General features: G+C 39.7%; 2 protein-coding genes across 3 annotated transcripts; both read right to left on the reverse strand.

The window, feature by feature from the left end:
- Window positions 1-388: 388 nt before the first annotated feature.
- On the reverse strand, window positions 389-11,390 carry tmem87b (transmembrane protein 87B). Its single transcript, XM_069144953.1, has 19 exons — window positions 11,235-11,390; window positions 10,286-10,346; window positions 10,111-10,202; window positions 9,882-10,016; window positions 9,737-9,790; window positions 9,353-9,518; window positions 9,033-9,094; window positions 8,146-8,329; window positions 7,935-8,034; window positions 7,717-7,810; window positions 6,879-6,952; window positions 5,725-5,831; window positions 5,530-5,588; window positions 5,328-5,431; window positions 5,174-5,247; window positions 3,433-3,503; window positions 3,248-3,300; window positions 3,136-3,166; window positions 389-2,298 (listed from the first exon to the last, which is right to left on the reverse strand). Exons 1-19 carry the CDS (start codon window positions 11,382-11,384, stop codon window positions 2,257-2,259), a joined length of 1,713 nt encoding a protein of 570 aa, XP_069001054.1. The 5' UTR covers window positions 11,385-11,390; the 3' UTR covers window positions 389-2,256.
- A 646-nt stretch (window positions 11,391-12,036) lies between these two features.
- mertka (c-mer proto-oncogene tyrosine kinase a) lies at window positions 12,037-27,742 on the reverse strand. Of its 2 annotated transcripts, none has more exons than XM_069144954.1 (19): window positions 27,464-27,742; window positions 26,464-26,779; window positions 26,276-26,376; window positions 26,023-26,190; window positions 21,681-21,767; window positions 21,448-21,563; window positions 21,182-21,401; window positions 19,953-20,098; window positions 17,243-17,378; window positions 16,166-16,316; window positions 15,523-15,611; window positions 15,310-15,405; window positions 15,114-15,194; window positions 14,925-15,017; window positions 14,700-14,818; window positions 14,488-14,597; window positions 14,169-14,328; window positions 13,392-13,528; window positions 12,037-12,805 (listed from the first exon to the last, which is right to left on the reverse strand). In XM_069144954.1, the coding sequence occupies exons 1-19, from the start codon at window positions 27,546-27,548 to the stop codon at window positions 12,373-12,375; spliced, it is 2,844 nt and encodes a 947-aa protein (XP_069001055.1). In that variant the 5' UTR covers window positions 27,549-27,742; the 3' UTR covers window positions 12,037-12,372. The 2 variants fall into 2 exon arrangements, with proteins under 2 accessions (XP_069001055.1, XP_069001056.1); XM_069144955.1 differs by having other exon boundaries at window positions 21,182-21,371; window positions 27,464-27,741.
- Between the last annotated feature and the right edge of the window lie 227 nt (window positions 27,743-27,969).

Consider the following 27,969-nt stretch of genomic DNA (forward strand, 5'->3'; position numbering starts at 1 on the left):
ATCTATTTTAATTTGATATGAAGTGATGTCCATGTTCGACCAGCAAAGACTGTACTTTAATTTACACGGGAGGTAAAATTAGTTCAGTGCCAATAATACTGCTGTTATGTTAATATCAAAAATGGTTGTCTATGGATTTGATGTTGTTCAGCCCTCCTTGTGTCAGGCATACTAAGGGCTAATGGCTTGGAAAAAACTCAAGGTTTATATTTTCAGAAACTGGACTTTATCCACTCTCCTCTCATTTTATTCGGTCATTACCATTCATCATAATTTTGCTCACAATAGCCCATTCATTCAACACTTCCTTCTCCTCTTTCTTGAATCTGGCATTTGCAAGACAGCCTTAAGAAGAAACACATTTGAAGTGATGTAACACATTAACAACTGTGGTAAAATAGGTATTTTTATTGCCAAATTAATACTGAAAATCAGATGTCAGGAAACAAACATTCTCCTGAATTCAAATAATATTTAATCTGAATGTACCCACTTCCTGAGAAGGAAGAGAGAAGAGAACCACCGTTACAAAAAGTTCAGACAGTTCTTCATGACACCCATGAAAAAGAAAAAGAGAGGAGTTACATTATCCAGACACCTCTCCACCTGTGGAATTATTAAATAACAGGAATCAGCTAAAACCCATCTGTACAAATAATCGAGGTCCGCTGTAAGTGTCTGCAGTTTTATATAACAGGACAGTCTGCCATCATAAGCACAATTATTCCAGCTTTCCAACCAGTAAAAAAAAAAGAATGGAGCAGTGACATTATAAACCCATTCAGGTGATCGGCTTGTACTTACCACATAACTCATCTGGCGTGTTATAATATTGGATGGCCTCAACATACAGCATTACAAGTCCGTCATACATTGACTGGAGACGACATGAACGAGAACGACGGTGTTCCAACTCCAAAACAACGCAGTCAGAAACAGGCCAGCCTTTTTCAAACATAATAAAAATATTAAGACTTATTTAAAAGAACATGAACATTATTAAGGTATCTGTGAAACCAAGAGTAATTTTAACGGTAAAGAAATAACAAAACAAGCTGCAGTTTTCATTGTGCGGGGTCCAAATGGTTAAAAAAAAATAAAAAATAAAAATGGAAGCACACATTGTAAACACACTTAGAGTAAACACACACTTGAACAACTTATAAGTACACTTGGAAACACAAATAAATAATAAAATGACTTAACTCCATATTAACAAACATATAGCATACTGCGCCTTGTTTTGGGCCCACCCACGCTTATACAGTAGATTCAAAACATGACTGCAAACCCTAATTCTATAAAGACTTAACTAACTCAGTTACATTTAAACTCTAATTGTACAAATGACGTGTTTGTGCTTTGCCCCACTCACACTCATTCACCAGTACTCAGGATGCCGGGTGGTTTCAATCAGAGCTGTGAACAACATTTCCATACATATTGTTCTCAATTACCGGAACACATTAGGCCGCATACAAGAACTACGTGGAGGCACAGCTTTGATCTTCAAAGTGCAAAAGAGCGAATATTCAAAGTTTACAGTGTTTAAATTTCATCTTTGTCTTAGATTTGAATGCTGCTGACAAAACAGTGTGCTTCAGACACTCACAGTTACATGAAAAATACATACTGTTTACTGAATTCCTCAACTTTTGCAAAATTCAAAATTCTGTGTGTATGTGTATATATATATATAAAAATCAATAAACCCACTAAGTCCAATTCTGTCTTCTGGCTGCAAAAATAACTGAGATAAATAATTTTCACATAATTACTTTTCAGTGTTTTCCTATCATATATAATTATCTTAACCCACCAATAATATCTAGATATTCTCCAAAACTAATTTAACATATATTTGTGAGTGTGTTCATGCATGAGGCCCACTGTTAATTCTCTGGTAAAATAAATTCATATAAACATAAATAAATACAGCACTCGATATAAAATGAAACATTCTCTTTGGAAAGACAGGCTCAAAACGGATCGTATGAAGGAAATAGTGAACCTGTTGGTCGATGAAAAGACTTTTTCTCTGGTAGTCCTTAAGAAGTTAAGGGAAATTAGCAGAGGTCCACCTGAAGTTGTGGCCTGCACCACCCTGTGAAGTAGCAGCCATCCAAGAGGATCCCCTGAAAAATTAAATGGCAATCCACCACCCGACTGGAAATCGTGGAGACAACCCTGCTTCAGGGTCAGGGACGGCTACCATGTCCTCCCTCCATGTCAGCAGATGACTGGAAATGTTCTGCCTCACTCCAGCTTCGACATCTCATACCTGGTTGTCATGATTTCCTGGGAAAATTATATGCATACTTAAACTACACATTTTCTTTCAGACACAGATTTTCTAAAAAACAATGCTATTGCCTGTTATTATTTTGACTGCAGAGGTCACAATAGACCATTTACTGAGCCTCACCTTCTTAATTAAGCCTGTCAAACTTTCCATTCAGCTGCATCACAAAAAATTAACTGTACTTTTTGAATCAATGAGTCCTTATTTGCAGACAGAGACAGACAAAAGTCGACTTCTCATTTCAAGCCAACAACCACTGGATTTTACCGGCTGAAATGAACACAGCCGTGAATACGTTTTATCAGCTGTAGCAAACTAATTACTTGTACTTATGACCCCACCCAGCTGTGACATAATGTGGTATTATAGTAGTGCGATACATCACTGCTGCACAGGGTGTGGAAGAAGCATATAGTCACCACTAGTTGGCAGGGCAAGCCAGATTGTTTGACTGGGTGCAGCGAATGCAGGGTATTACTCTTCCGTACGACACCAACCCACAAACACCATTTTACAGTTGGAGAAACCCAAAGTGGGAAAGCCCTGTTCAGGGGAAAGGTTTGGCAAATGGTCATTTAGTACATGCTTGATTTTTTTTTTTTTTTTATGTAGTACTATTATGAAAAGAACATATGCCTTAAATACACACAAGATTCAGTGTGGGTCCTGTCCTAACTCAGTAATGCTGAAACGAGTCCCTGACATCATCCAACAAGGCTTTGTTTCTTGTTGTTGTGCAAAGTGATCAAATCTCCACACAAGACTAATGCAAATATTGGTTGAACAAATATTATGTGAAAAGTGAATCCTGATTTTTGTCATGTAATTCATACCTCGTCTGAGTCGAGTAGGACTGGTAGAGCTCTGCAGTGACAAACGGACAAAGGAAAACTGTTAGAGTCACACTTGCCTCATATGAACGTATAGATTTTAGAGGATACTTACACATCACTAAGAGAGCTAGGAATGTTATCCTCCACCCATTTCAAGTCTTCATCCTGGAGAAGTAGAAAAAGAGGATAAACAGGGTAAACACTGCCATCTGCTGAAATTTGGACAGCTGCATTTTCCAAACTTAATCAAATGTACAGATTTAACTGATTAACACAAAGCTTAGTTGTGTTACTTACATGGTTTGGTTCTGCAGGTCTCACTGAGCCATTCATCTCAGTTTTAGTTGCTCTCAACTTTATACCATCAGCTGTGAGTAAAAAAAATAAAAAATAAATACACTGCTCAAAAAAAATAAAGGGAACACTTAAACGACACAATGTAACTCCAAGTCAATCACACTTCTGGGAAATCAACCTGTCCAGTTAGGAAGCAACACTGATTGTGAACCAATTTCACCTGCTGTTGTGCAAATGGAACAGACAACAGGTGGAAATGAGGCTATTATCAAGACAACCCCTATAAAGGAACGGTTCTGCAGGTGGTGACCACAGACCATTTCTCTGTCCTCGTCCTTTCTGGCTGATTTTTGGTCACTTTTGCATTTTGCCAGTGCCCTCACCACCAGAGGTAGCATGAGGCGGTGTCTACAACCCACAGAGGTTGCTCAGGTAGTGCAGCTCATCCAGGATGGCACATCAATGCACGCTGTGGCAAGAAGGTTTGCTGTGTCTGTCAGCACAGTGTCAAGAGCACGGAGGAGGTGCCAGGAGACAGGCCGATCCACCAGGAGACATGGAGGGGGCCGTAGGAGGACAACAACCCAGCAGCAGGATCGCTATCTGCTCCTTTGTGCAAGGAGGAACAGGAGGAGCACTGCCAGAGCCCTACAAAATGACCTCCAGCAGGCCACTAATGTGCATGTTTCTGCTCAAACTGTCAGAAACAGACTCCATGAGGGTGGTACGAGGGCCCGACGTCCACAAGTGGGACCTGTGCTTACAGCGCAACACCGTGCAGGGAGATTGGCATTTGCCAGAGAACACCCAAGATTGGCAGCTTCGCCATTGGTGCCCTGCGCTCTTCACGGATGAGAGCAGGTTCACACTGAGCACATGTGACAGTCTGTCGTGGAGAACGTTCTGCTGCCTGCAACATCCTCCAGCGTGACCGGTTTGACGGTGGGTCAGCAACGGTCTGGGGAGGCATTTCTTCAGAGGGCCACACAGCCCTCCATGTGCTAGCCAGAGGTACCCTGACTGCTATTAGGTCCCGGGATGAGATCCTCAGACCCATTGGAAGACCATATGCTGGTGCAGTGGGCCCTGGGTTCCTTCTGATGCATGACAATGCTCGGCCTCATGTGGCTGGAGTGTGTCAGCAGTTTCTGCATGATGAAGGCATCGATGCTACGGACCGGCCTGCCCGTTCCCCAGACCTGAATCCAATCCAGCACATCTGGGACATCATGTCTCGTTCCATCCACCGACGCCACGTCCACCACAGACTGTCCAGGAGTTGGCTGATGCTTTGATCCAGGTCTGGGAGGAGATTCCTCAGGAGAACATCCGTCATCTCATCAGGAGCATGCCCAGGCATTGTAGGGAGTGCATACAGGCACATGGAGGCCACACACACTACTGAGCCTCATTTTGACTTCTTGAGGAATTTCCACAGAAGTTGGATCAGCCTGTGATCTGATTTTTCCACTTTTATTTTGAGTATGATTCTGAATCCAGACCTCCATGGGATAATGATTTTTATTTCCATCGATCATGCTTATGTTATTTTGTTCTCAACACATTCCACTATGTAATGAATAAAGATTTTCAACTGGAATATTTCATTCATTGAGATCTAGGATGTGTTGTTTAAGTGTTCCCTTTATTTTTTTGAGCAGTGTATATACCAAGACTAAGACATACTCCATGTGTCCTCAATATTCTGCGTAAGTGTAGTGCTCCCAGGATGTTACTGTACCAAGGTTTGGAGACGCAATAAACTCCTCAATCTCCTCATCGTCAGAGTCATCGATGAGAGGTGTGAAAGCATACCTGTGGACATTGAAATTAAGCCAGTAAGTGCCCACTTCAGTTCATGTTGGTGGATCCAACAGTCCTGGTGGACTACTTGCCTTTGGTTGTTTGCAGATGGTCTCCATAAAAACATTATGACGAGCAGAATAACGGAGAAAAGGAACCTCCAGAAAGCATCCTCCACCCACAGCTCAATCCAATCCTTTAGTCACAGGCAGGTGCAGTTATCAATAAAACGTAAACCTGACACCATAGTTGTATACGTTGCTACTACTGATGATCATGCTGAACCATACTCACAGACTGGCACTCTGCTAACTGAAATTTTTTGGCCGTCCAGCCCATGAAAATGATGGAAGCTGAAGGAGAAAAGGACAAAGTGAGAAACTCATCGGTTTCCTGGTGAAACACTATTGGTTGTGATTTAGGACTTAAAATAACTAGAAATCATGAGCACTGGTGTGGAGGCTAATATATCATAATTGTACCACTTACCAATGACAGCAAATATGAGTGTGTTTGTAAAGTGTCTGTAGAGAGACAGCTTGACGGGGTTTCTCCGCAGCTTCAGAGTCTTGATAGTTTGTGCCAGGCTGACAAAGATGTTAGTGGCAGTCAAGGGAAACGCATAGCAGAAAGTACATAAAAAAATGAATGAATGGGACCTTTATACCTCTACGTGCGAGCATATACTTTTCTATTCATACACTGCACTCACAGAATTTCATGCTACTCGAACAAAGATAAATAAAACAAACATTAAGTGGTCATTTTACTCATCCATTGTAACTAAGCACTGGAACGGATGTGACAGCTTACGTGTTTGATTTTGAACGAGGTATGAATGTGGTTTATGTCAGAAACAGCCAATCCTGTAAATGTTTCTACCCTTACTCAGGTGTTTTAACCGTCTTTAAAATGAGGTTGAACAGCATTAATGTGACGCTATGCTGTTTATCCAGTTCCAACTTTGTACACTTTCTAATGGAGACAAGTGAAATATATGTACAGTACATGTTTTGATCGTATATATCGGTAAATTTAGAGGTATCCAAACAGAAGTTGTTACAAAATGTAACACCTTGTCAAAGCAGTAACTAGCATTGGGAGATATGACATTAAATATCTTGAAGAAATGTAAATATTTAATACTGGGGACTACTGCTTTAACAGTGTTTTAATACATTTGTTCATTAATAGTTTCTCAGTGGTTGTTTCAGATCCATTGATAGAGGAAGATAGATTTCCGTATCGCAGACCCTTGTGGCACCCATGCGTATCCAATCTTTAAAGTCTGGCAGATGGACATGCAAATCAATCACCTCTGCCAATTCAGAGTGCCCATTAAGATAGCAAAATGTCATTCATTGTGCAAGAGAAGAAGCAGTGAGGATGGAGAATTTTAAGAGCAGTTAAATCATGAACCAGAAAAAAAATGTGTTGATTGTAGAATGAATGATGAATGCTTTGCCGCGTCTTCTGAGAGGCAGGATGTGTCTCTGACAAATTGTACTTGAACTGCTAATTATTTGGGAAAGAAATGAGACAGCAGCAGATCACTGTCTCCTGGTCTGATAGGGACTTGTGTATAGGAGGTGGCAAGCAGAGGAGAACCACACAGGGAAAGGTTGTAGGTGCACAAAAAGGATATCCACCAGCATAAAGAAGAGTCAAGCAGAGCCAGGGGAATGCTGGCCAGCAGGGCCAAGTCAGAGTCTTTCGCCTAGAAGGGATAACGGAGCAGGACCAGAGGACACCAGGAAGAGGAGACAGATGTGCAAAAATCACACACAGGATGGGAGATCTTTTTTCTTTTTTTTTAAAGGCAGCACAGAGACTAAAATATAGAACCATTCACCTGAGTGCAAAGAAGATAAAAACTATCCAACCCAAAAGACAAGAATATTTAAAATCATTTCAATTCAATAATTAAAGTGTCCAAACGAGAACTTAAAAACTACAGATTATTGGTGCTGCTGAGGAGCACACTGGAAGGATATGAACCAGATGCCGACGGAGTCAAACACAGCCAGAACAATTGCTGTGATGAGAGTGGGGCCATTGTCTCGACCCTTGAGTTTTGGCCCCCCCAACAAAATCAAGAAAATACACAAAGTGTGACATCAACTTTACTTCAAAAACACAATCTGACACCAAACTACAGCTCTGTAATACTGCGTAATCTTTGTTATCTTTTCATCAATCGTGGGTCAGCTCATTGACCAACAGAAACTTAATCTAGTCAGCTTTGATCATCAAATAGCCATTTGGCATTTACCAGCTCACAGTGGCTGGTGTGAACTTAGATTTGTTTGTGTTCCTCTCCTTCAAATTGTTGTTTCAGGTTTTTTGACTCTTGACCAGATTAAACAAGCAGTTTGAATTTCGAAAATTGGGCCCTTCGAACTTCTGATGAGCATTTCTTATTGTTGACATTTGAAAAGACTAATCTAATTTAAAAGAAAATCATCAGTAAACATAACTCACCCCTGTAATTCTCAGGATGCCCTCAATGCTCGCAAAGGCAAAGTAGAGAACACCGAGCCCCACGACTCTGTGCATCACAGTCCCCAGTCGAGGCCTAAAAACAAAAGGGACACACAGAAAATAAAGAAGCTTATTTCTTAATTTTGTATTGATAATAATTTGGGGTATTTCAACAACCAAATAAGTAGCTGTGTAAACAGATATATGTGTGGACATACTTTACAATGCCGTAGCCGAGGCTAACGATGATGACAAGCAATCGAGCCAAAGTTCTCTTCAGGGCAGAGACCAACTCAGCAAAGATCAACAAGCCTGGAGCTAAAGCAAAAAATATATATTTAAAAAATAAACAACTCACTGTCTCACACGACAAAGGTAAAAAAATTAAAAAAAAACATACATCACATCAACACATCTAGAGGCACTTACAAGCAGAGCCAACAGTATTGGTGTTTTCATATTCAGCGCAGAAGACGGCCTTCTCCACCATGCCCAGAAATATGACCCCTGCGATCCAGAACTGGATCCTCAGTAGATCTTTCCAGTAGCAGGCTGCCCAGATAAACCACAGCAGGGCGTACAGGATGTACACTATGCACATTACCATGTAGAACTACAAACAGACAGCAAAGGATTAGTCTATAAACACGTCACATATGGAAGCAGTTGGTCTTCATGAACTGGAGACAAATTTCCAGAAAAACAGTTTATCCAAAAACATCTTGTTTTTCTCTGGTTTGGATCTGTAAGCTGTAGCTGACTTCACTGTTGAAATGCTCGTATGGATTTGGTTGTCAAATGTGAATTTTGAATCACATTTGAAGAGTTAGAAGAAACTTTTCTCCACAAATAATACAGCTGAACCCAACAAACCCTGCAGCTTTTTGTGTTGTAATAATTGGAGCGCAAACTTGATAAAAAGCAGCTGTAGTCACAGCGGGTTTTTTTTTTTCACAATTTACAGTCATAGTTTATTTTTATTTTTTAAAGAAGAAACCATGTCTTTATTTATGGAGTCAGATGTTGCTGTTGGGTTTATGAAATGCAACAGATTCAGTTCCCAGGAGTAGTTTGTACTGGGGTGACCAGAGCTAAAACTGTAGGATTTTTTTTAAGTTTGGGTGAACGGTCCCTTTAAAGCAGTAAAAACCATTGACCCTGTAAACCATATAAAATATGCACAGACCCAAAGAAAGACAACACTCCCATTAGATCCAGAGAATTACTATGAGAGCATAATATTTACATATAACATAATTAACAAATGGGTAATTCAAGTTTCTGACATAAATCTTGAAGTCCTGAAGTCCACTTACAATCATGAGAGGCCATTCTGTGACAGAAATGTAGCCGTGGCTTCCTTTCATCACCACATTAACTGGAGAAACAAAACCCGGACGTTAGACAAATGAGGCACGACAAGTGTTTCCCAACAAATTAAGGATTTGTTTGTGGTAGTTTTTAAATCTAAATACGTCACTCTCAGCTGCATTTATGAGCCATCTTCACAGTAATGAACCATTTTGGCAGACATTTAAACTCATGCAGGGTAAAACAACACCAATAATAGTGAAAATGCTGTTCTGTGCCAGTCATGCAGTAAATTAGTTGTTCGTGATGTTTAAAAGAGCCTTACATGTTAAATCCCAGTTGGACTCTGGTTTACTGGACATGATCTTGACAACCAGCAGGTAGGGCCCGTCCTTCCACGTGGTGGCTATGACGTTGTCTCTGACACTTACACTGCTGCTGTTCGTCGTGCTGCTGCTGTCATACTCCTCAGCAATCCATCTCATTTCATCCTGATGAAAGACACAAGTAATTCAGTGTTAAACACCTCTGATAAAAATATTTTCACACTATGTATGCAGAAACCATTTAAGGAAAAAACACACCAAACAAACACTTGATCAGTTAAAGACACTTAATATTGACTGATTACGTTGTGTTATTTTAAAATTTTTGCTAAACTTAACTTAAAATAATCTATTGAAATCAAGAAGCGTTTAAGTTCTCGTACTTGTTCTTCACTCTTGTCAGGGGGACTGACTGGACGTGGATCTGCTTTGGCTTTCTGCAAAACACAAATCATTGCTGGATGCCGAGAGATGATAAATGCAATGATGTTCAGTGTGTGTGCACCCTGAGGAGAGTGACAAACCTACTTTGAGCATCGGAAAGGAGCGCAGTCCACCGTTACATGTAATGGGACTGTGTCGGTGTTCAATGAACTCTCCTTGTCCGAGGGGATTTGGGTCCAGGCTCTCCCCACGACTCAGAGGTGTTCGCTCATACATTTCCTGCAGACAATGACAGTTACAATTCAACTCTGAGAAACAAGACAGACGACAGGCTGATCATTAGTGACATGTAACGTGGAGCATTTGCACTTACTTCGATGTTGTTGAATTCATTGTGACAGGGGTAGTATTTTAAATACCAGTGAATCGTGAAGGTCACCTCCTCAGGACAGCTAAAAGACACAACTGAAACACACGATGACAAACATTCAAAAAAAAAGGCACAATTTGTGGGAGAGGTCACAAGTACATTTTGTATCGTGTCTTACCTTTCAATTCAATATCAGTATCTTCATACATGGATTTTTTTAACAGCAGCGGTCTTGAGGTCTGCGGGGTAGTAAATAAGGTTTGTGAGCTCGAGTGCAACCGGGGATTATTTTTGCATTGTTATCAATATATAATAGGTTTGGCGAACTGATTAAACTTTCAGGTTATTGTTCTGCATTCAGGCCTTGACTGCGCACGTGAAGAGGAAAAAGACCTGCCAGGAAGTTGAACTGGAATCATCAATAATATTCTCTGTATTATTATTATTATTATTATTATTATCTAGGTGTGTTTGTCTGTCTGTCTGTGACCTGACTGGCAACCTGTTCAGACGGTACTTAATACTGCAACTAGGTAGAGAGCTACAGAAGGAAACTGAAACTTCTCAGTCCCTAAATTATTGATCGAGGCTCCCCAGTCGTCCTCGGACTAAATCTAGGATCTGCAGGACTTCAGTATTTGACTGAAGACCGACTTTCAGGGTGTGTTTGTAATGTATGAACTCCAGTAATAATAACACAACTCTGTGCGGCAGGACTCACACCAAACTGGGACTCTTAAAAGTGTTGGTCGAGAAGTGGTTCCGGGTGTGTGTGTGGGGGACAAAAGACGTGTCTCCGGTGTCCCCTCTCAAGAGCTCAGCGAGACAGACGAGACTCTTTGGAGAAAGCTAGTTAGCCTCCTGCTAACCTCGAAGTGCCCATCAAGTCATTCGCGAGCAGCTAACGAGCTAATTAGCCGAAAGCATGCTCTGCTCTTTTGGCGGGGTCACTTGATCAAAAACACGTCAAGGCGCACAGATACACAAGATACCTTTTTAACGCGGGACCAGTTACGCAGCTGTCACCGGACTCACAGCTGATAGCGAGCGACCATAACAAGGCTAATATGCAGCTAGCGTCAGCTAACCGTGCTGCAGTTGTAAAGTATGTCCAGTTACGTACTCACATTAACAACTGTGATTGTCCAAAGCCCCGTCTCCGGCGCTGCAATAACTTCATTTACAGTAAGGAGAAAAAGAAGGAAAGAGACCGCCCGCGGACAGAAAACTCCTCTGATCGGACAGCTCCACGTCCTCATCCTCGCTGCAGCAGCCATGTTCGCTTCTCGGGCTTCAACACTCGTCTGTCGGAGGCGCCGTGAACGCAGCAGCAGCAGGAGGAGGAGGAGGAGGAGCAGGAGGAGGAGGAGGAGGAGCCTCGCTCTGACTGAAGTGACCTGTTTCACCTGCTGCACCAACACAGGCAGCTCTGTATGACCAAAAACAAAGACACAACTCCAGGGTCACCGTCAGTCACCCCACCTTTTCTTCAGTGGACCACATAGAGTGTTTTTTTTTTTTTACTTTGCAGGAATAAAGGTAAAACAAACCCATCAAGTTCATCTTCCTTTTGTAAACTTTTCACCTGCTGAAATATCTTGAAGAGCAATCTTATTCAGTATTCATTAAACATAGAAATACACAAATGAGATCCACACATTATTTCATTTGAATGTAATTTTGGCAATTGCTTAATAAGGTGCTTAAGTACTTTAAAATGCCAAATCTTATACTTAAACACTTCTGCTTACTATTTAATTGCAGTTCTTTTAAATCAAGTCATAGTCAAAGTTTGAATAAGGTCCCCCCCCCCACTACTTTTTTTTTACGCAAGTGAATAATTTGAGCTTTCTTTTTTACACCACCAATAGTCATTACGCTCATTTCCGTGAATGTGTGAGGGAGTCCTGGCAAAATGTGTTCAACAGCTTTAAAAGTAGTCAATAAACCATTTATTCGGACAGTATAATACCATTTCATAAATGCTCTGTACATTTTCTATATTTACACATTGCAACACAGAATTCAAAACAGTAAACAATTTCACAGTTCAGTGTATTTTAAGCTTATGGAACATGTGTGAACATGATGATGTCGACACACATACGGTATTCCTAACACTGGCATGTAGACTGGCCACGTAAAGCATCAACTGCCTCTAAAAAGTCCACAAATGGAAATGGGAAGGTGCTCCCAGTGCAACGAAGCAAAACAATTAGCATGGTGAGAGTTTGGTCACAGTTTTGATCAGCTGGGTTCCAATCGTTATAGCAGGAAAGACGTGTCACTTGAGCTGTGATCTATTGTTGTCACATCAGTGTCCTCATTTGCTTGACCCAAAGCATCAGACAAAAGAGGAGTGTTTACAGTTGTAGATCTCAGGGAAGGATCAGAGGAGATCACCACCACATAACGATCACTGTCCCCATCATCCTCATCCTCCAGGCTCCCGTGAATGTCCGCAGTAACTACCGTATTTTCTGCTCCCTGTTGGCAGCAGGAAGGGGAGGAGCTAAACACAGGAAGGTTTTCCCCAGCAGGGTCATCTTCGGGGAAGCTGGTGTTAATATAAAGGATATCATCCTTGCTGGACGACTCTGGAAGCTTTTCCATGAGCTTTTCCAACATTGCTCGCAGTTGGGGAAAGACGGGTCGGTCCAGCGGATCGGCCCTCCAGCAGCTGTACATGATCTCATACCTAGAAAGGTAATAAAAATTATGACTTAATTAATACACCTTACTAATTTGTAGAGCCTTGTTTTGGGATAAAGCTAAAATAAGTGGAGGCTTTCATTCTGTAAAATTTCCACTTGTATAATCACTTTTTACTTTCCCCTTCTGCCCTGCAGATGGCAGTGATGAAGCAGTACAGATTTAAAAGGTGAAGTTTTTACAGACAGTTGTTTGCTGAAGTGGATGTAAGCCAAAATGAGTAGAACTTAAAAAAGCATTTGCTGTACAAGTTTTGCTTACAGTTTGCTGCAGCACAGGAAAAAAGACTACATATGAGAGGGTTCTGATACTTGCCAACATTTTAGCCACACATAAATTCAATGTTTTTAAAGCATCTGTGAAAGGATTGCTTCATATTTTTTAAAAGGGTTAATATCCTAAGTTTCCATATTATATTCTTCAAAATACACCCCCTCCACCTCTATTCTTCATTATTAAGACAAATAAAGATACATTCTACTTTATACTCTCTCTTGACTTGGATACTTTGGTTACCACCAAAACAATCAAACCCAACTTCAACATTTGTGATGAGAAGAAATAACACTCACAGTTCATCCAAACAGTCTGCTGGCTGTTTCAGTCTGTGTCCCTCCACAAGGTGGTCATAAATCTCGTGGTTCTGGACTCCTGGGTACGGAGTCATGCCTCGTGTAGCAATTTCCCACATGGTAACACCAAAAGCCCACTGCATGACACATAATATCAGCTTCAGATCATACTTCATCATGTCAAAAACATTCAGTATGTTTCACAAACTGGTAATTATTTCTGCTACCTACTGTCATTGATAATTAAAAGGATAATATGTATTTGTGTTTGCAGTTTATGACAAAATTGTGTGAATAGTAAATGGATCCAGTCTGTCTTTTCATTTTTAGATTTCATTTGCAGTTTTCATGTTATGTTACAGTAAGGGAGATTAAAAAAATAATAATAATCTATATTTCGCTGCATGATATTCTGCCTTTTGGCCAACAACACAAAAGACAGATTTTGTTTTTCATCTGAGAATCAGGAAATTATATTTTATTCTACAGTCTATTATTGTTAGAATCATAAAATAGTGAAAGTGGGGGGAAATAATCAGAGTCTGTTAAAACAAAACTTTACCACACTCTGAAAACTAAGGCTGGGAGTTAGTGCTGTGAAAATTCAGCTGACTGCTCTGTGTACAGTGTTGACAAAAGGTTTTCATATTCTTTTGTAACACAAGAAAAAGTGATATGAGAAGCAGATAGTGGACACACAGGGTCAGTTCTTCTTTTAGCCACTGTATAGAATTTTAGGGGAATTTTTGTTACTGGGAGAAAAACATTTTTACTTACCACATCACTCTTTACAGTAAAAACTCTGTCTGCCAGACTCTCCACTGCAATCCATTTTACGGGCATTTTGGCTATTCTGCCCTGCCTGTAATAATCTCCACTGTAGATTTTCTTAGACAACCCAAAGTCTGCTACACATACAGTCATGTCATCACGGAGCCTGTAAGACAAAAGAAAGTATGGAGTTTACGATAAACAGGAAAAGAAAATCAGAAAAACCTCCAAAGTGAGGAAAGGCTATTGCATGCGCTAATTTAGCCAGAAAATAAACAGCAAATCCAAACGTTCAATCGATATAAAATCAAAGGAAGCAACCTACATGCAGTTGCGTGCCGCCAGGTCGCGATGCAGAAAGTTACGACCGCTGAGATACTCCATGCCCAAAGCAATGTCAACCATGAGCTTCAGGAGTGTCTGAGTGGGCAAGAACTGTGGAAAAAAAAACACACAATACAGTAACAATTAGAAGTTAACATTGTTTAGGCCGATTATAATATATTCAATTAAACATGTATTTTAGTGATATCTTACCAATGGGTTCTCTCCCAGGCGTGAGCGCAGCAGGAAGCTATGTAGATCTCCATATTTCATGAATGGTAGGATGACCATGGGTTTGGGAAAATGTCCTGAGCCCATCTCCAAGCATACACCTAAAGAGGAAGGCAACGCAGACAAATAATATAAGAAAATAGAAAAGGAGCAGGAAACATAGTAGCGTGATTTTACAGAGTTTAAAGGGGTAATAAATCCTCCTACCCCGCAGTCTGATGACATTTGGATGGTGGAAATCTTTCATGCAGGCTGCCTCATTCAAGAACTCTTCAATCTCCCTGTGAGAGAAACTATCCACTGTTTGACAAGAAAGTTAAATATCTTTTTAGTTCTATTTGTTTTAAAGTTCATGAATATGTAAAGAAAGTCTCTTATTAATAACACAACACTCACATTTCATTGTCTTCACTGCAACTCTTTCTGATGTGCCATCTGGTTGTTTTAAATGCCCCTCCACCACTGAGCCAAATTCACCTGAGGAAAAATTAACAATCTTTTATATTATGTACATTGTGTGTATTGTATCTAGCAAGATCAGCATGTAAATATGAATGCTTACACATTTACATAATATAAACTGTTCACTCACCCTCTCCAAGAACTTTGCCTACTGAGAGCAAGTTCCTCATGACCATCACATCCTGGAGTTTGGCCTGGAGTTCCTCACTAATGCCAAGGTTCCCAACTGCAGAGAGGCGATATGAAAGTCATTGTATATTCAAAAAATGAGCAAAGACATTGAGAGATAACATAAATTACTATATGCATGTTGTTCATCCTGCAGTTATATTCAAGAACATACGTGTGATTCCTATGGCTGATCGATTGAAGGATTTCTGGTGTGTATACTGTATTATAGGCTGCAGCTTTTCTCCACCTCCAAACAGCCGCCTGCAGGGGGAGACAAGGAGAAAGAATGCAAAACAGTAAGTTGATACTCTCTCTAATGTCACTGAAGTTTGGCAATAATACACAGACTGAGATACCAGCAAAGAGTGAGGAAGCCCTCTGAAATATGTATTTCCTGACTTTGAGGTCAGATACGGTTTTCCTATCCGAGCAGTAGCCTGTGACACATTCCTACCCGTATCCTGACAGGCAGGAGTGAGTCACAGACTCCATAAAAACAAATTCCAGAGTATTAACAGCTGGTTGTTATACATCCCTCCAGCTGCACAGTTATTACTGCCCTCTGGTGCGCACTGCAGTGATTAAGAGGAAGCAAAGGCAGTTTATTAACACAATCCGGAAGTTTTCTGTTGTTCAAGTACTACTACTGAAGAAAAGATTAATTCAACATGGAGCAGGTCTAAAGTTAGCTGCCCCATTATGTGGTTTGTGGCTTTAAATCAAGGCAAAGATAGTTGGATCAAAAAAACAGTTGGTCAGTAGAAACTTCAAAGAAAAGATATCTAGGTAATTAGTTATCAGTATTGTCACCATACCCAAACCAGGAGTCAGAAGTCCCATTGCGCACACAGAGAGCCCCCCAGATGATAAGCAGCAGAAGACAGATGCCACACGCCACAGCCAGCACCGCATAGAGAGAGTATGGAACCCCGATATCAGGGCTGGGCGATGGGGATAAGACTGATTCTGAGACAAGAAGAAATTATTAGCATGATCAAAGTTTAGAAAAATAACATACAGCAAATATCCAAAATGTAATATTCAGGATAAGTTATCTGAATGACATTACGATAGCAATGGGGATATTTAATTTTTTAGCTAAGTTTTTAGCAACATATGCATGAATAGGTTGTTTCAATGTTCATTAGTAAGGCTATATAATTGATCCTAATGTGTTATTAATCAATTTTGTAGGGAAATATATTTTATTTAGCCTTCCAAACGATTGTTGTTAATCAGTGTGTTTCAGTTCTCCCTGTAATGTAAACAATCAGCTGATTTCCAAACTATATTTTTCTACAAGTTAATAATGATCCTGTCCAATCGAGTTGTTGAACAAATTGTGATTGAAGATACTGAGATGGTGTATTTTGAGCTCAATGCTAACAACAGCTTGTTAACATGCTCACGATGACAATACCAGAACACTGATGCCTCTATGACCATCTTAGTTGAGCGTGTAAGCATGCTAAGAATTCCTCATCAGCTGTAAACGCAGCGGTAAAGTACAGCTGCAGTGGGCGTTAACGTCATTACTTTTAACAAAAATTGGTCAAAAATCAAAGTATTGGACATGTGGAAATTTTGATTTGATGGCACTACAATACAAATCAGGGGAATCTAAGTCATCAAAATCCACTGTCTTCATGTGAATTCATTCAGGAGCCAAGATTGAAATGTTGGACCAAAGTAGTTGATGGACTGACCAAGTTTATCAGCCCAAGTTAGTGTGACTAGAAATACTGTGGCCTTAATAAATAATGTATCTATTCATAGGGCAGTAATGTTATTCTAATCTAGTAAAACACACCAGCTTAACTATAGTGGCCAGTTTATAAAGCTAACAGCTCCCAGATGATGAGATGAAGAGATAAATCAATAGAGCAGCTTACTGTCCTCTGGCACAAAGAACCAGACTCGTGGGCTGACCATGCCGCTGCCGGCCTGCGTGCACGCAGCCACCTCCACACTGTAGGTTGTGTTGAAGTTCTGCACAGCTACAAAGGCCATGGTGGTGTAACTGTGGACCTGAAACAACACACAACAACAGAGATAATGTGGATTGTGTCTCGTATCATAATTTGATTTGTCTTAGAAGCATACATCAAGGTTAATCATTATCTTTGTAGGGAGAAAAGTTCAACATACAGCTGAACATACAGCTGGTCAAAGGCTAAGTTTTAATGGTAGAGTAAGTAAATCAACTAAAAAGGAAGCAGATCTTCAAGTACACACAAAGACATCATATTTTGGGAACATTCTGCTGGCAAAGTAACCTGAGGAACATTCTGTACATTTGTGCAACATCTGAAACCCAGCTCAGCAACTTTGCTGCATCTCATGTCCTTTCTCTGACTTTATCACCTTTTAGTTTTTTTGTTTTTTTTATTTCCAAATTCAAAAAGAATGTAAAAGCTGCTTCATGCAGTCACTTACAATATTAAGTTATTTCTATTTGGGAAATCATGAGGAACAGCATATAGACCATTATCGTATATATTGAAAGTTCCCACAAAAAAGGGAAGGAGACAAACTTTCTGGATGAGTTCATGTGCTGAAGGAGCATGTGACAGACAGAATCCTGTATTTCACAACACCGTACGTGAGCATCTGGGGCTGCTCTGCTCTACCAAAGTGCTGACGAGGGATGCTGAACCCATGATTAATCCCGATCATGTCTGTGCCACCAGGCAGATAGTAACATGTGGTTAAATGTTCCCGTAAAACAATAAATAATCATCAAATTTTCTGGAATCAACCTCAGATTCAAAAGAAGATAATGACATCACAACATCTCCTGGGAAATAAAGTAATAGTATTAACTAATTTATTATTTAAATCTGAGTTGTTTATTTCTATTGATTGATTCTTACAGAAACAAGTCTGGGGATTAAACATGTTGCCTTTGCACATATTTCCAGTCCCTGCTATTGTAATGACATCACTACCTGACTGGACAATGCGTAAGGAGCCTAAGGTACACATCCCATTGTATTCATACTTCATTCTGTTTGCGATGACTCATGGGCACATGCCAGGAGGAGAAAAATACTGATGGCCAGTTTTCACACCGTCAGCTTCCTTTCACCGCAAAACCGACAGGAAAGACGGGAAACACACTATTGTACTCGAGAAGCATGACTACACACAAACAGCATCAAGGACTAATGCACTGTGCATGTGATGTAAAAAAAGACTGACATTAAAATCAACTATGTGATTTCTTAGAGAGTGTATCTAAAAGGAAGGCCTTTCTTGTTGATGACTTCCCCTGTCTTGTTGATCCTTAACACAAGTGGAAACAATTTCCACAGATAGTAAGGAAGCTGACCTTTGGATAAGTGGGCAGGACAAAGGGAGGATCAAATATTCCCAATCTGCAAAACTCATAATTTTCATATTTGTCATACATTAAGCACTGCTATCAAAAATGTCCAAAAAAGAAACAAAAGACAGCCCTTAATAAGAGTTCTTAAAGCTCTTAATACTGAAACATCACAGATAACGTCTCCTGTTTTTCATATTACTTCATGTATATCATGTGTACAGGTTAGTTAAATGCTGTGCCAGTGGTAGGTTAACTACATATAATCAGAATAGTGGACTATAACTTTCAGTTTTCTGCTACTGCAGTACTCTGTGCACACTGTATCTACTGCATGTGGGTATGTGGATTTATATAAATACTCATGTGGTTTTATATACTTCATACAGTAAGTGTATATAAATGTATGTAAATATCCTTAAGATATTCATAATTCATATTTTTAACTCATTTTTGATACAATTTATGTTTGTCCACAGTGGACATATATTTATATTCTGTTATTACCTCGACTATATACAGTAGTTTCCGTTGTTGCAGAGGTGGTAGTGGATTCTGTCATTCTCGCACTGAATTTCAATGTTCTTCCCACACACAAAAGATTTACAGAAAATGATACATACATGCTTATCGTAATTTCATCTCAATTACATCAGCCTGACTGTATTAAGCAACAATGTAAACTGAGGAGTTCCTTCTGCTGGATGAGTTTTTGGGTGAAGTATTGTGAGTATGCTGTGTATTAATCACTGCTGATAGGAGTAGTGTTACGGTAAGACCAAATTGCACTTTATTCCTACAAATATTCACTGCGGATGCTGTTAACTTCTGTTAAAGCGCGTACAATGAAAAAAATCAAAGCAACTGTTTCCTGTTTCAGATTTGCATAGGTGGTCAACAAGAACACTGATGCACTACAGACTTCAATGTCACTCATACACGCTGTGTATAGTCTGTAATCATTCTGATCCAAACCTATTTATTACCCTCGTAAAAAATATGATGTGATGCTCCTTTTTCAGGGGCAAAGTGTCAGGCAACTTCATAAGATGGAAATAGAGAGCACAAGCACAGGTGTTGCCAAGTCACCCATGAGTGAAATTTTAAGGATTCCAACTTTAGATATGTACAGTATGTGTGCATTTTTTTTCTTTCCCTTTTTTCAAATTAATATTTTCTTGACTTCTACATGAAGAGGAAATTACTAGATAGAGGTAAAGGATAACCTCAAAAATAGAAGGCTAAATCTTTAATCACTGTGTTGCAGACAAGCTCACCTTCTTCTCCTGTGTGCTGTATTTGACAATAACATCATAACCACGCAGGATGCCATTTATCTTGTCATCTGGCGGAGCCTTCCACTTGATCACCAGCCATGACTCATTCAGCTGTACGGTGACATTTTGGGGATAAACTGATGGCACTGAAAAAATACAAATAAATGGGAAATAGTGTTAAAGACATAACCGAAAGTCACAAGAAAGTCAAAATACAGCAAATCAAATGCCAAACTACGAAAGAAAATGAAGTGAGACTGCCATTCCATTGAAATATTTGATTACAGTTTGGTATGCGGTCACTTCCTGGCATAGCATAACAAATCTTTCAATTAAAATATCCCCTGTGGTGGTTTTAGGAAGGAAATTGAAAGCAGCTCCACCCAGTAGGAACTTTTTGTTTTCTCCGTGAAACCACTCCTATTTCCTGTGACCCTTTAAGAACACAGCAGACATTTAGACGATACAACATTTTTGTGAGGCGGTATCGCTGTGGGAAGGTAGTTTTGCAACTTCTAAAAGAAATACAGTTATTATATGCTGCTACTGCATGGAGGCTTACATTATGCACATTTTGGATGGAAAAGCAGCAGGCTAATCATATAGTGCTGTAATCCTGAAACCTAAACAGGAATGATGAGAAGGAGGCAGGAACATAACACAGAGGTCCTGTGAAGCAAATACACAGGCTAGTTTGTAAAAGAAATACAGACTTAACCCTCTTAATTCTATAAAAAGGTACATTTGTAAATGCTTGGATGGATTTAATCCGGTTTTGGATTATTTATTTCTGTTGCAGCCATTAATCTATGGAGTCAGCTCAATGTCAATATCAATGAATATTTCAGGATTTAAATGACTCTCTCTAGAAATGTGTTTTTCAATGCACAAAAAAATATTTACTATAAATGTAAAAAAAAAAAAAATCACGTAAAAAATAATAAGGTTCTTGAATATATTTATATTGCAGACACACACATATTTACTCATTTGAATATACAGTATGTAATTATGGACTTAAAAACATTTGAAATGTTCAGAGATTCAAAGATTCAAAGACATAATGCCGAAATAAACTTTTGAATCCCGTGTGTATTCACTGATATTGAGACCGATGGGACTTCATATATATCTGTAAAAATGTCTCCCCTACAATTGCTGGTTTATCAGCAACCGCCAACAAAATTCTACTTTTAAATGTTTCCATGCTTCTTTCAGCATTAACGCACCTCCCTCGGTGGTGTTGCTCTGGATCCACATGGTGACAGGAGAGGCCCCGACCTCATTGGTACAGGAAACACTCATGTTGTACCACGTCATAGCCTGCAGCCCGGGGACTTCACAATAAAAAGGCGGCACCGTGACGTTGATAAATCTGGTGGTCATCACCTCCCCTTTCCTTCGACTCACCTCTTTTACCTTAAATGGAACAGAGCACACGTGATCAACCTGACAACATTAAAAGATGAACTGCTTGTTCAGACGTGGGGCTTACCCTGATGTGGCATTTGGTGAGTGGAGAGAATCCATCATGTCCAGGGCTCCAGCTCAACATCAACTTATTGGACTGCCTCTCCGTCACAGTAACATTAGACACAGGACTGGGAAGAACTGCAAAACACCATAAATACCCTTATTAACTCCCAAACCTAGAGTCAGCTTGTAAAGCATGTAACTCTCCTGGAATGTTGTTGGACCTGCAGGGTCTCCAAAATGATCTAGTTTTACCTTTGATGTTGACATTTGCCTCTCTGGATGTGGTAACACCCTTCGTATTGTGAGCTTCACAGCTGAACTGAGTGTATTTGTTCACACCTGCAATTGAAACATTGGAGTGAACAATGTACCACTTCAACCAATCCTCAAGGCCATGATAACACTGCATATTTTGACAAATCAACCTCAACTCATGTGTTATTATTCTACAATACTGGGGGGAAAGTACAAACCATCATGGCCCATTATCACCATTCTCTACATTTTGTGCAACTTATTTCTGTGTCAAAGTTGAACCTGGGGCAAAAGTGCCATCTGAAATTGAGGTAAAAAACACATTTAGGGATAACTCGCTTCTTTATTATACCTCAGAAGTTCACACAGCAGTGCCTCATGCAGTAAGCTCAAATTGAGCCTCTCAAATATGATGTACTGTAGTAACAATCCTTTTGCCGGGTCTCTTTTCCTGGACACATTTTCCATCTTTCAGCAGCCACAGAGAACAGAATAGGACTGTGATATCTGCGAAATAATGTCCCTTTTGTCCTTTGTTTCCACAAAGCTAATCACAGAACGGCCTATGAGAGACGACTGGAACCAGCTTGGGATGTTTTGTTTACATTCTGCAGAATATCACAACCTCATTAGTTTATCTTCCTCTGCTTAGGAAAATCAGGGTCAAGAGGGCTTCACTTTTCACCTAAATACTGACTACAGTACGTTTGTTTGCACAAAGATAGAGAGCCTTTTCCAGGTCTGATTGAATCTTCAATGTATTGAGTTCCATTCACATGGAAAAAAAACATGAGCACATGAAACAAAGCTGCAACATAAAGTGAAATGTGTAAATATATCAGTACATTACCAGCCAAGCTTTGCAAATGTAATTACCACATGCCTCACTGCAAACTGCATGGCAAACAGATGATTGGAGCATATTGGAAACAATTTAGCAACTTTTGACTGGTGTCCCAAATGACACTGGATTATGCTGCAGGAGTAGTTTCATGAATTAAAGCCTATGATTAAATATTAATTCAAAGTTAAAGACTGTGTCTCAGTTTGTGACTTAATAAAGTCAGAAATTGTTTTTAAGTTCTGTAGTTGTTGGAAAAAGGAAATGAGTAAAAGTTCAAGAACTGTAATTTCTGCTTTCACTATACTTGGCAAGTAAATCAAAACAAAAGCAAAAACAAAGTACAAAAATAAAATGGTTTGGCCACTCCAATGGAAACAGGGATTGAAAGAGAATTAGAGCCACTAAAATGCATCATGTTGAAGTCCTGCAGTGTGGATCCAGTACCTTCTAATTATCAGGTTTGGAGTTGGTCCAGCTCACTGAGCTGCCCGAGATGTCTGTTATTTTTCCATTTTCTATTCAGAGAGCAAAAATAGCCATGAGCTACTCCATCAGGTTACAACTAAACCCACAACCCTTCGCTCCTTATTGCTTTGTGTGCCACATTTGCTCTTTCATTTCTTGTATTTTCAAAGCTGAAGTGCCAAACCTGTGTCCACATTGGCACCATAGACTGGATTTTATGCTGTTTCTTGCTGCTGAGCCAGATAAAGTGATGAAGCACATGTATAAGTATTTTCATAAACTCCAATCAGCTGTATTTGCCTAATTTTAGTCATATGATTTAAAAGTGCATGCTAATGACTTTCCACAAAAAAAAAAATAACAATAATGTACTATCCCAACAACAGGAGTCTCCTAATATCATGCAGTCTGACATTTAGTGCCCAGACTCACAGTATGCATGAGGTGAGAATGCAGAGATGTGGGTTTACACTGTTCTGTTGTGCCAATATTTGGTCCTGCACAGAGCTCTGGTAGCTTGCAGCCTGCCAGCCTCTGTGTCCAGCCCCTCCCTGCTGGGTAGTGGGCAGTCCTGTGAATGAGCTCTTTGTCCACAGAACCAACCCCCGAACAGCCTCCCTGTGCAGCCCCCCCATCCCCTTACAGCCGGGGCCCTTGCACATGCTGGACCAAAGCACAGCTCAAAACCTTTAACTCCCTCAGCTTCTGGTGCTTAGCCTGCGGCGAACTTAAAATAAGGGGTTAGAGCATACAGAGCAAAGGTTACGCTTCTAATAACAAATGTTTGCTTTCAAAAAGAGGGCAGCTGAGGCTATAAAGGGAGACTCCACGTTAGAAATAAAATACCCTGCCAATTTTTCTAGTTTTTCAAAAAATAATGCTATTTAATTTCAAGAAAATTCCATGATCATCTTCAAGTATAACATCAACATAAAACTCAAACCTGACCTGATCTTCTTACAGTTAGTCTTGACTTTCACATACAGTATAATCATGAAAATGAATTATGTTTACTCTGATGTTAACTTTAATGTAGAGCTGAAAATGCAATGGTCAATCTACAATTTATTGCTAACAATAGTTCCTTTACTCTTGAAGTCATTTTTGTGATGAAATACCTGTTAGTTATGTGGTTCCAGTTTCCCAAATGTGAATATTTGTTTGTTTTCTTAAGCTTCTATATCATTAAACTAATATCTTTGAGTTTTGGACTGTGAACTTGGGCATTGAGAAATTATGATGGTCATTGTCTGACTATTTTACATTTTGTAGAATAAATCATGAAAAGAATTGTACACTGTTGCTCTTTTTTTAAAGTAACAGTTCAAAGTTGTGGCATATTTTGCTTTCTTACAAAGGGTTAGATGAGAAAACTGTTGCCACTTTAATATCCTTTAGTTTAACATAAGGCTCCTGTTAGTTGCCTGTTGGCATACTTTCGAAGTAAACTAGAAACAGAAAGAAGGGCTGGCCTGGCTTGGTTCAGAAGTAACAAAATCCACCTGATGGCACCCATTAAGCGTACCAATTAACATTATCATAGTCCATACAAAAATGGAAGTGTGTGTTGTCCAGCGGCCGAAACGGTTAAGGTGCATGGCTGCAACATCCACAACATCATTCTATGATGACAAATGTAAAAAAAAAAAAAAAAAGAGAAATTTTCAAAAGGACAATCTTTTTACATTTCACAGGTACAATGTGGTTCAAATTGTCAGTCTAAGCTATGCTAAGCTAGATAGCTGATCGCTCCATCTATATATTTACTATGAGTGAGCTCATTTCCCAAAATGTTGAACTATTGCTTTGAAGAGTCTCAGAGGTTTGATTTTCCACATTTAACTCATTCTCCAGTGTTGTATTATAGTCACTAAACAGCTAGCTGTGCAATGCCACAAAAAGCCCTGACCATGCACAAATGACTGCCATTAAACTTTCAGCAATGCAGCGGGCAGCCCAACTGACTCTTAACATGGTGACAGACCTGATTGCAGTGAGCAAGGTACAGATGCTGAGGCAGCAGAGACGAGGCAGAATAGAAACCACCAACAAAGCGATGACAGCTGAGTAAGACCAACTCCACACTTTGTTCCCATCAAAGAGCCAAATATCTCTTTAACTCTGCTGATGAATGTTTCCACATTAAGTCACAGCAGGAAGTCAAATAAAGTGAAACTAGTTCATTGGTTTAATTTAATTATTCTATTTTATTTTATTGTATATACTGTGCATTTTTATATTTAATATTTTTTACCGTTATTTTATTGCTTTCCTGTATCTATAAACGCTGCTGTGGCGAAAAAATTTCCCCTTGTGGGATTAATAAAGTAACTATCTATCTATCTATCTATCTATCTATCTATCTATCTATCTATCTATCTATCTATCTATCTATCTATAAACTGTAGTGCTTGTTGTTGTTGTTTTTTCTACAGCACTGCTTTTACAAGACTTTTATACACGGCAGGTGTTGTGCTTGTAAAAAAACATCTCTCTTCTCTTGTCTCTTAAAAAAAAAAAAACACAATTAGCGCTTGACCAAAAAAGACCTTTCAATAAATCCACGCATATGGATCAGACTTTAAAGGAGCACTTTTAAATTCAACAAATAAAGTATTACTACCAGAAATAATGACCTCTTTAGTTCCTTGAGCACACTTCAGACTGATGAAGGAACAAAGCATGAGTGTGATGAAGCACAAAGTACATCTTCAGCTTGTTTCTGTCTGCCTCAATGTGTCATTCAGGCAGAATCATATTCCGATCATTCATTCAATTGTGTGTAAGAAGAACAGCGGGAAATTACACTTCTCTTTAGAGGTCTTCACGTCTCCAGAGGAACAGGCAGAGAGAAGGAACTGTTATGAGGTGAATCATTGTGAAACACATATACTCTGTAGGCTGTGTGTGTGTGTGTGTGTGTGTGTGTGTGTGTGTGAGTGTGTGTGTGTGTGTGTGTGTGTGTGTGTGTGTGTGTGTGAGAGAGAGAGCAAGTGTGTGAGAGAGAGTGTGTGAGTGTGTGTGTCTCACCTGACACGGTGTAGTTTCTGAGAGGGTTATGAGAGACATCAAGTACTCCATCACGAAACCAGCGGATTTGAACAGGGTCTGGAGGTCCGACCGCATCACATGACAGGGTGAAAGGTGTGTCTCTTGTTATGTTCTGGTCCTCTGGTTGCTTGATAAATGTTGGTAGACCTAAAGATGAATCAAAGAGGAGTAGAGGAATTACAAATAATGTAGATAAAGGAGCTTCTAACACTGGTATCATATCAACACTCACCTTCTACCTCAATAACGACTGGCTGAGACTCCACCATCATGTTGCTGATAGTCAGTCTGCAGCGATACTCTCCAGCATCCACCCTCTGCACATGGTTTAAACTGTAACACAGTACACAAGCACTCATCAGTCTGTGTTTTCAGCCTGTCATATATTTTATCATCATTCACCTTTGTGTGTTTACATACAAGACTGTGGAGAGGAGAGTCGTGACCCCGTCTGTGACGGTCCGGAGCTCGTTGAACACCACCTGAATGTTTCCCGGCAGGTCCTGGCCGTTCTTCAGCCAGATGATGGTGGGCTCCAGCCTGGCATCAGGGATGTCAATGGAGCAGTTGAATTTTGCTTTATGGCCCTCTGACAGCTGGATGGAGCCTATGGTGGGCTTGAAGTGCAGTCCTCTCAGCTGATCTGGGCTCAGATAAATCCTTGAAACATGGACCGGTATCACAAGAGGCTCTGAGGTCCTGGTTGATCGGTGAAAGTGGCTCCCAGACTGTTGAGCTGTTTACAGAGGGAGATTGATGTTTGGTTATGTTATACTGATATATCAATGTAACATCAGCAGTGTACTGGATGAAAATATGGCTTTGAGTATACAAACCATGTAAAATCCAGTTAAACTTTAAAACAAACCTAAATGATTATAGCACGAATAAAAATTAAACATTAAAATCAAAATCCTGAACGGGAAGTTTTCTTTCTGGCTACAATAAGTTCTGATTGTAAAAACAAAAATTTAGGTTTTACTCTTTTCAATAAATGTATTTTTCCAAAAAGGCATGACTAGTACATATAAACCACAAACAAACAAAGATAATGTATCCACAGATTTTTTTTTTTTTCAAATGCCTCATCATTTATGAATTATGGCTCTTTACCAAAGGAATATTTTCAAGACACAATATGCCACATTTCATTAAGTAATTTTTTAAGAAACCTACATAAAATACATGTTTGATGCTTTGAAAAAAAACAACCATCCAGGATAAATTAACAGCCGTCTTCTTTTTTTGGAAAAAGTAAAAAAAAAAATTCTGCTATAAAGCAGTCTATTAAGTCTATAAAGTTTTCCCGCGACGGATCCCGGCTGCAGTTCATCATGCAGAGATCTGCTCACCGCTATATATTACATCGAGATCCGACTTTGACGGACATAAAGTTAGTTGGAAAACACAAACAACTTACCGCTGACCGGACTCCCCACCAGAATGGCTACGGTCGTTGCAGAGAGAAAAATTCCGAACCAGGCAGTAGTTGTCTTTTTTGCCATGACCGATCTGAACTCTTTAAACAGCTTCTCTCTTTCAGTCCCTCAGCAGTCTGAAAAACGTGTGAAATCTAAATGGATTCTGCAGGAACGGACAACTCAATCTCGACAACACCAGACATCACCCGCCACGGTGGCTTCTGCACAGCTTGTGTGACGAGTTTGTTGACCCAGGACCACACGTTTGGAGGGGGGAAGCAAGTTTGGTGTTTGGAACGTCACAGCTGAAGGATCCCATGAAGGCGGGACTGAGTGTGAAAACACTGAAAACCCTTCTCTTTTTTTTTTTTTTTTTTTACTTTATTTTTGAGCTGTTATTTTCCTAATTTTTTTTTTTTAAAAAAATTAATTTTTTTTTACAGAATTACAAATATTACTTATATGCACTATAAACATCCGTGAACTACAGACTAGCTTAGTGGGG

Source organism: Embiotoca jacksoni, unplaced genomic scaffold, assembly GCF_022577435.1.
Source record: "Embiotoca jacksoni isolate LCO1_2020_lvr unplaced genomic scaffold, fEmbJac1.0.p SCAF_12, whole genome shotgun sequence".
Lineage (NCBI taxonomy): Eukaryota > Metazoa > Chordata > Actinopteri > Embiotocidae > Embiotoca > Embiotoca jacksoni.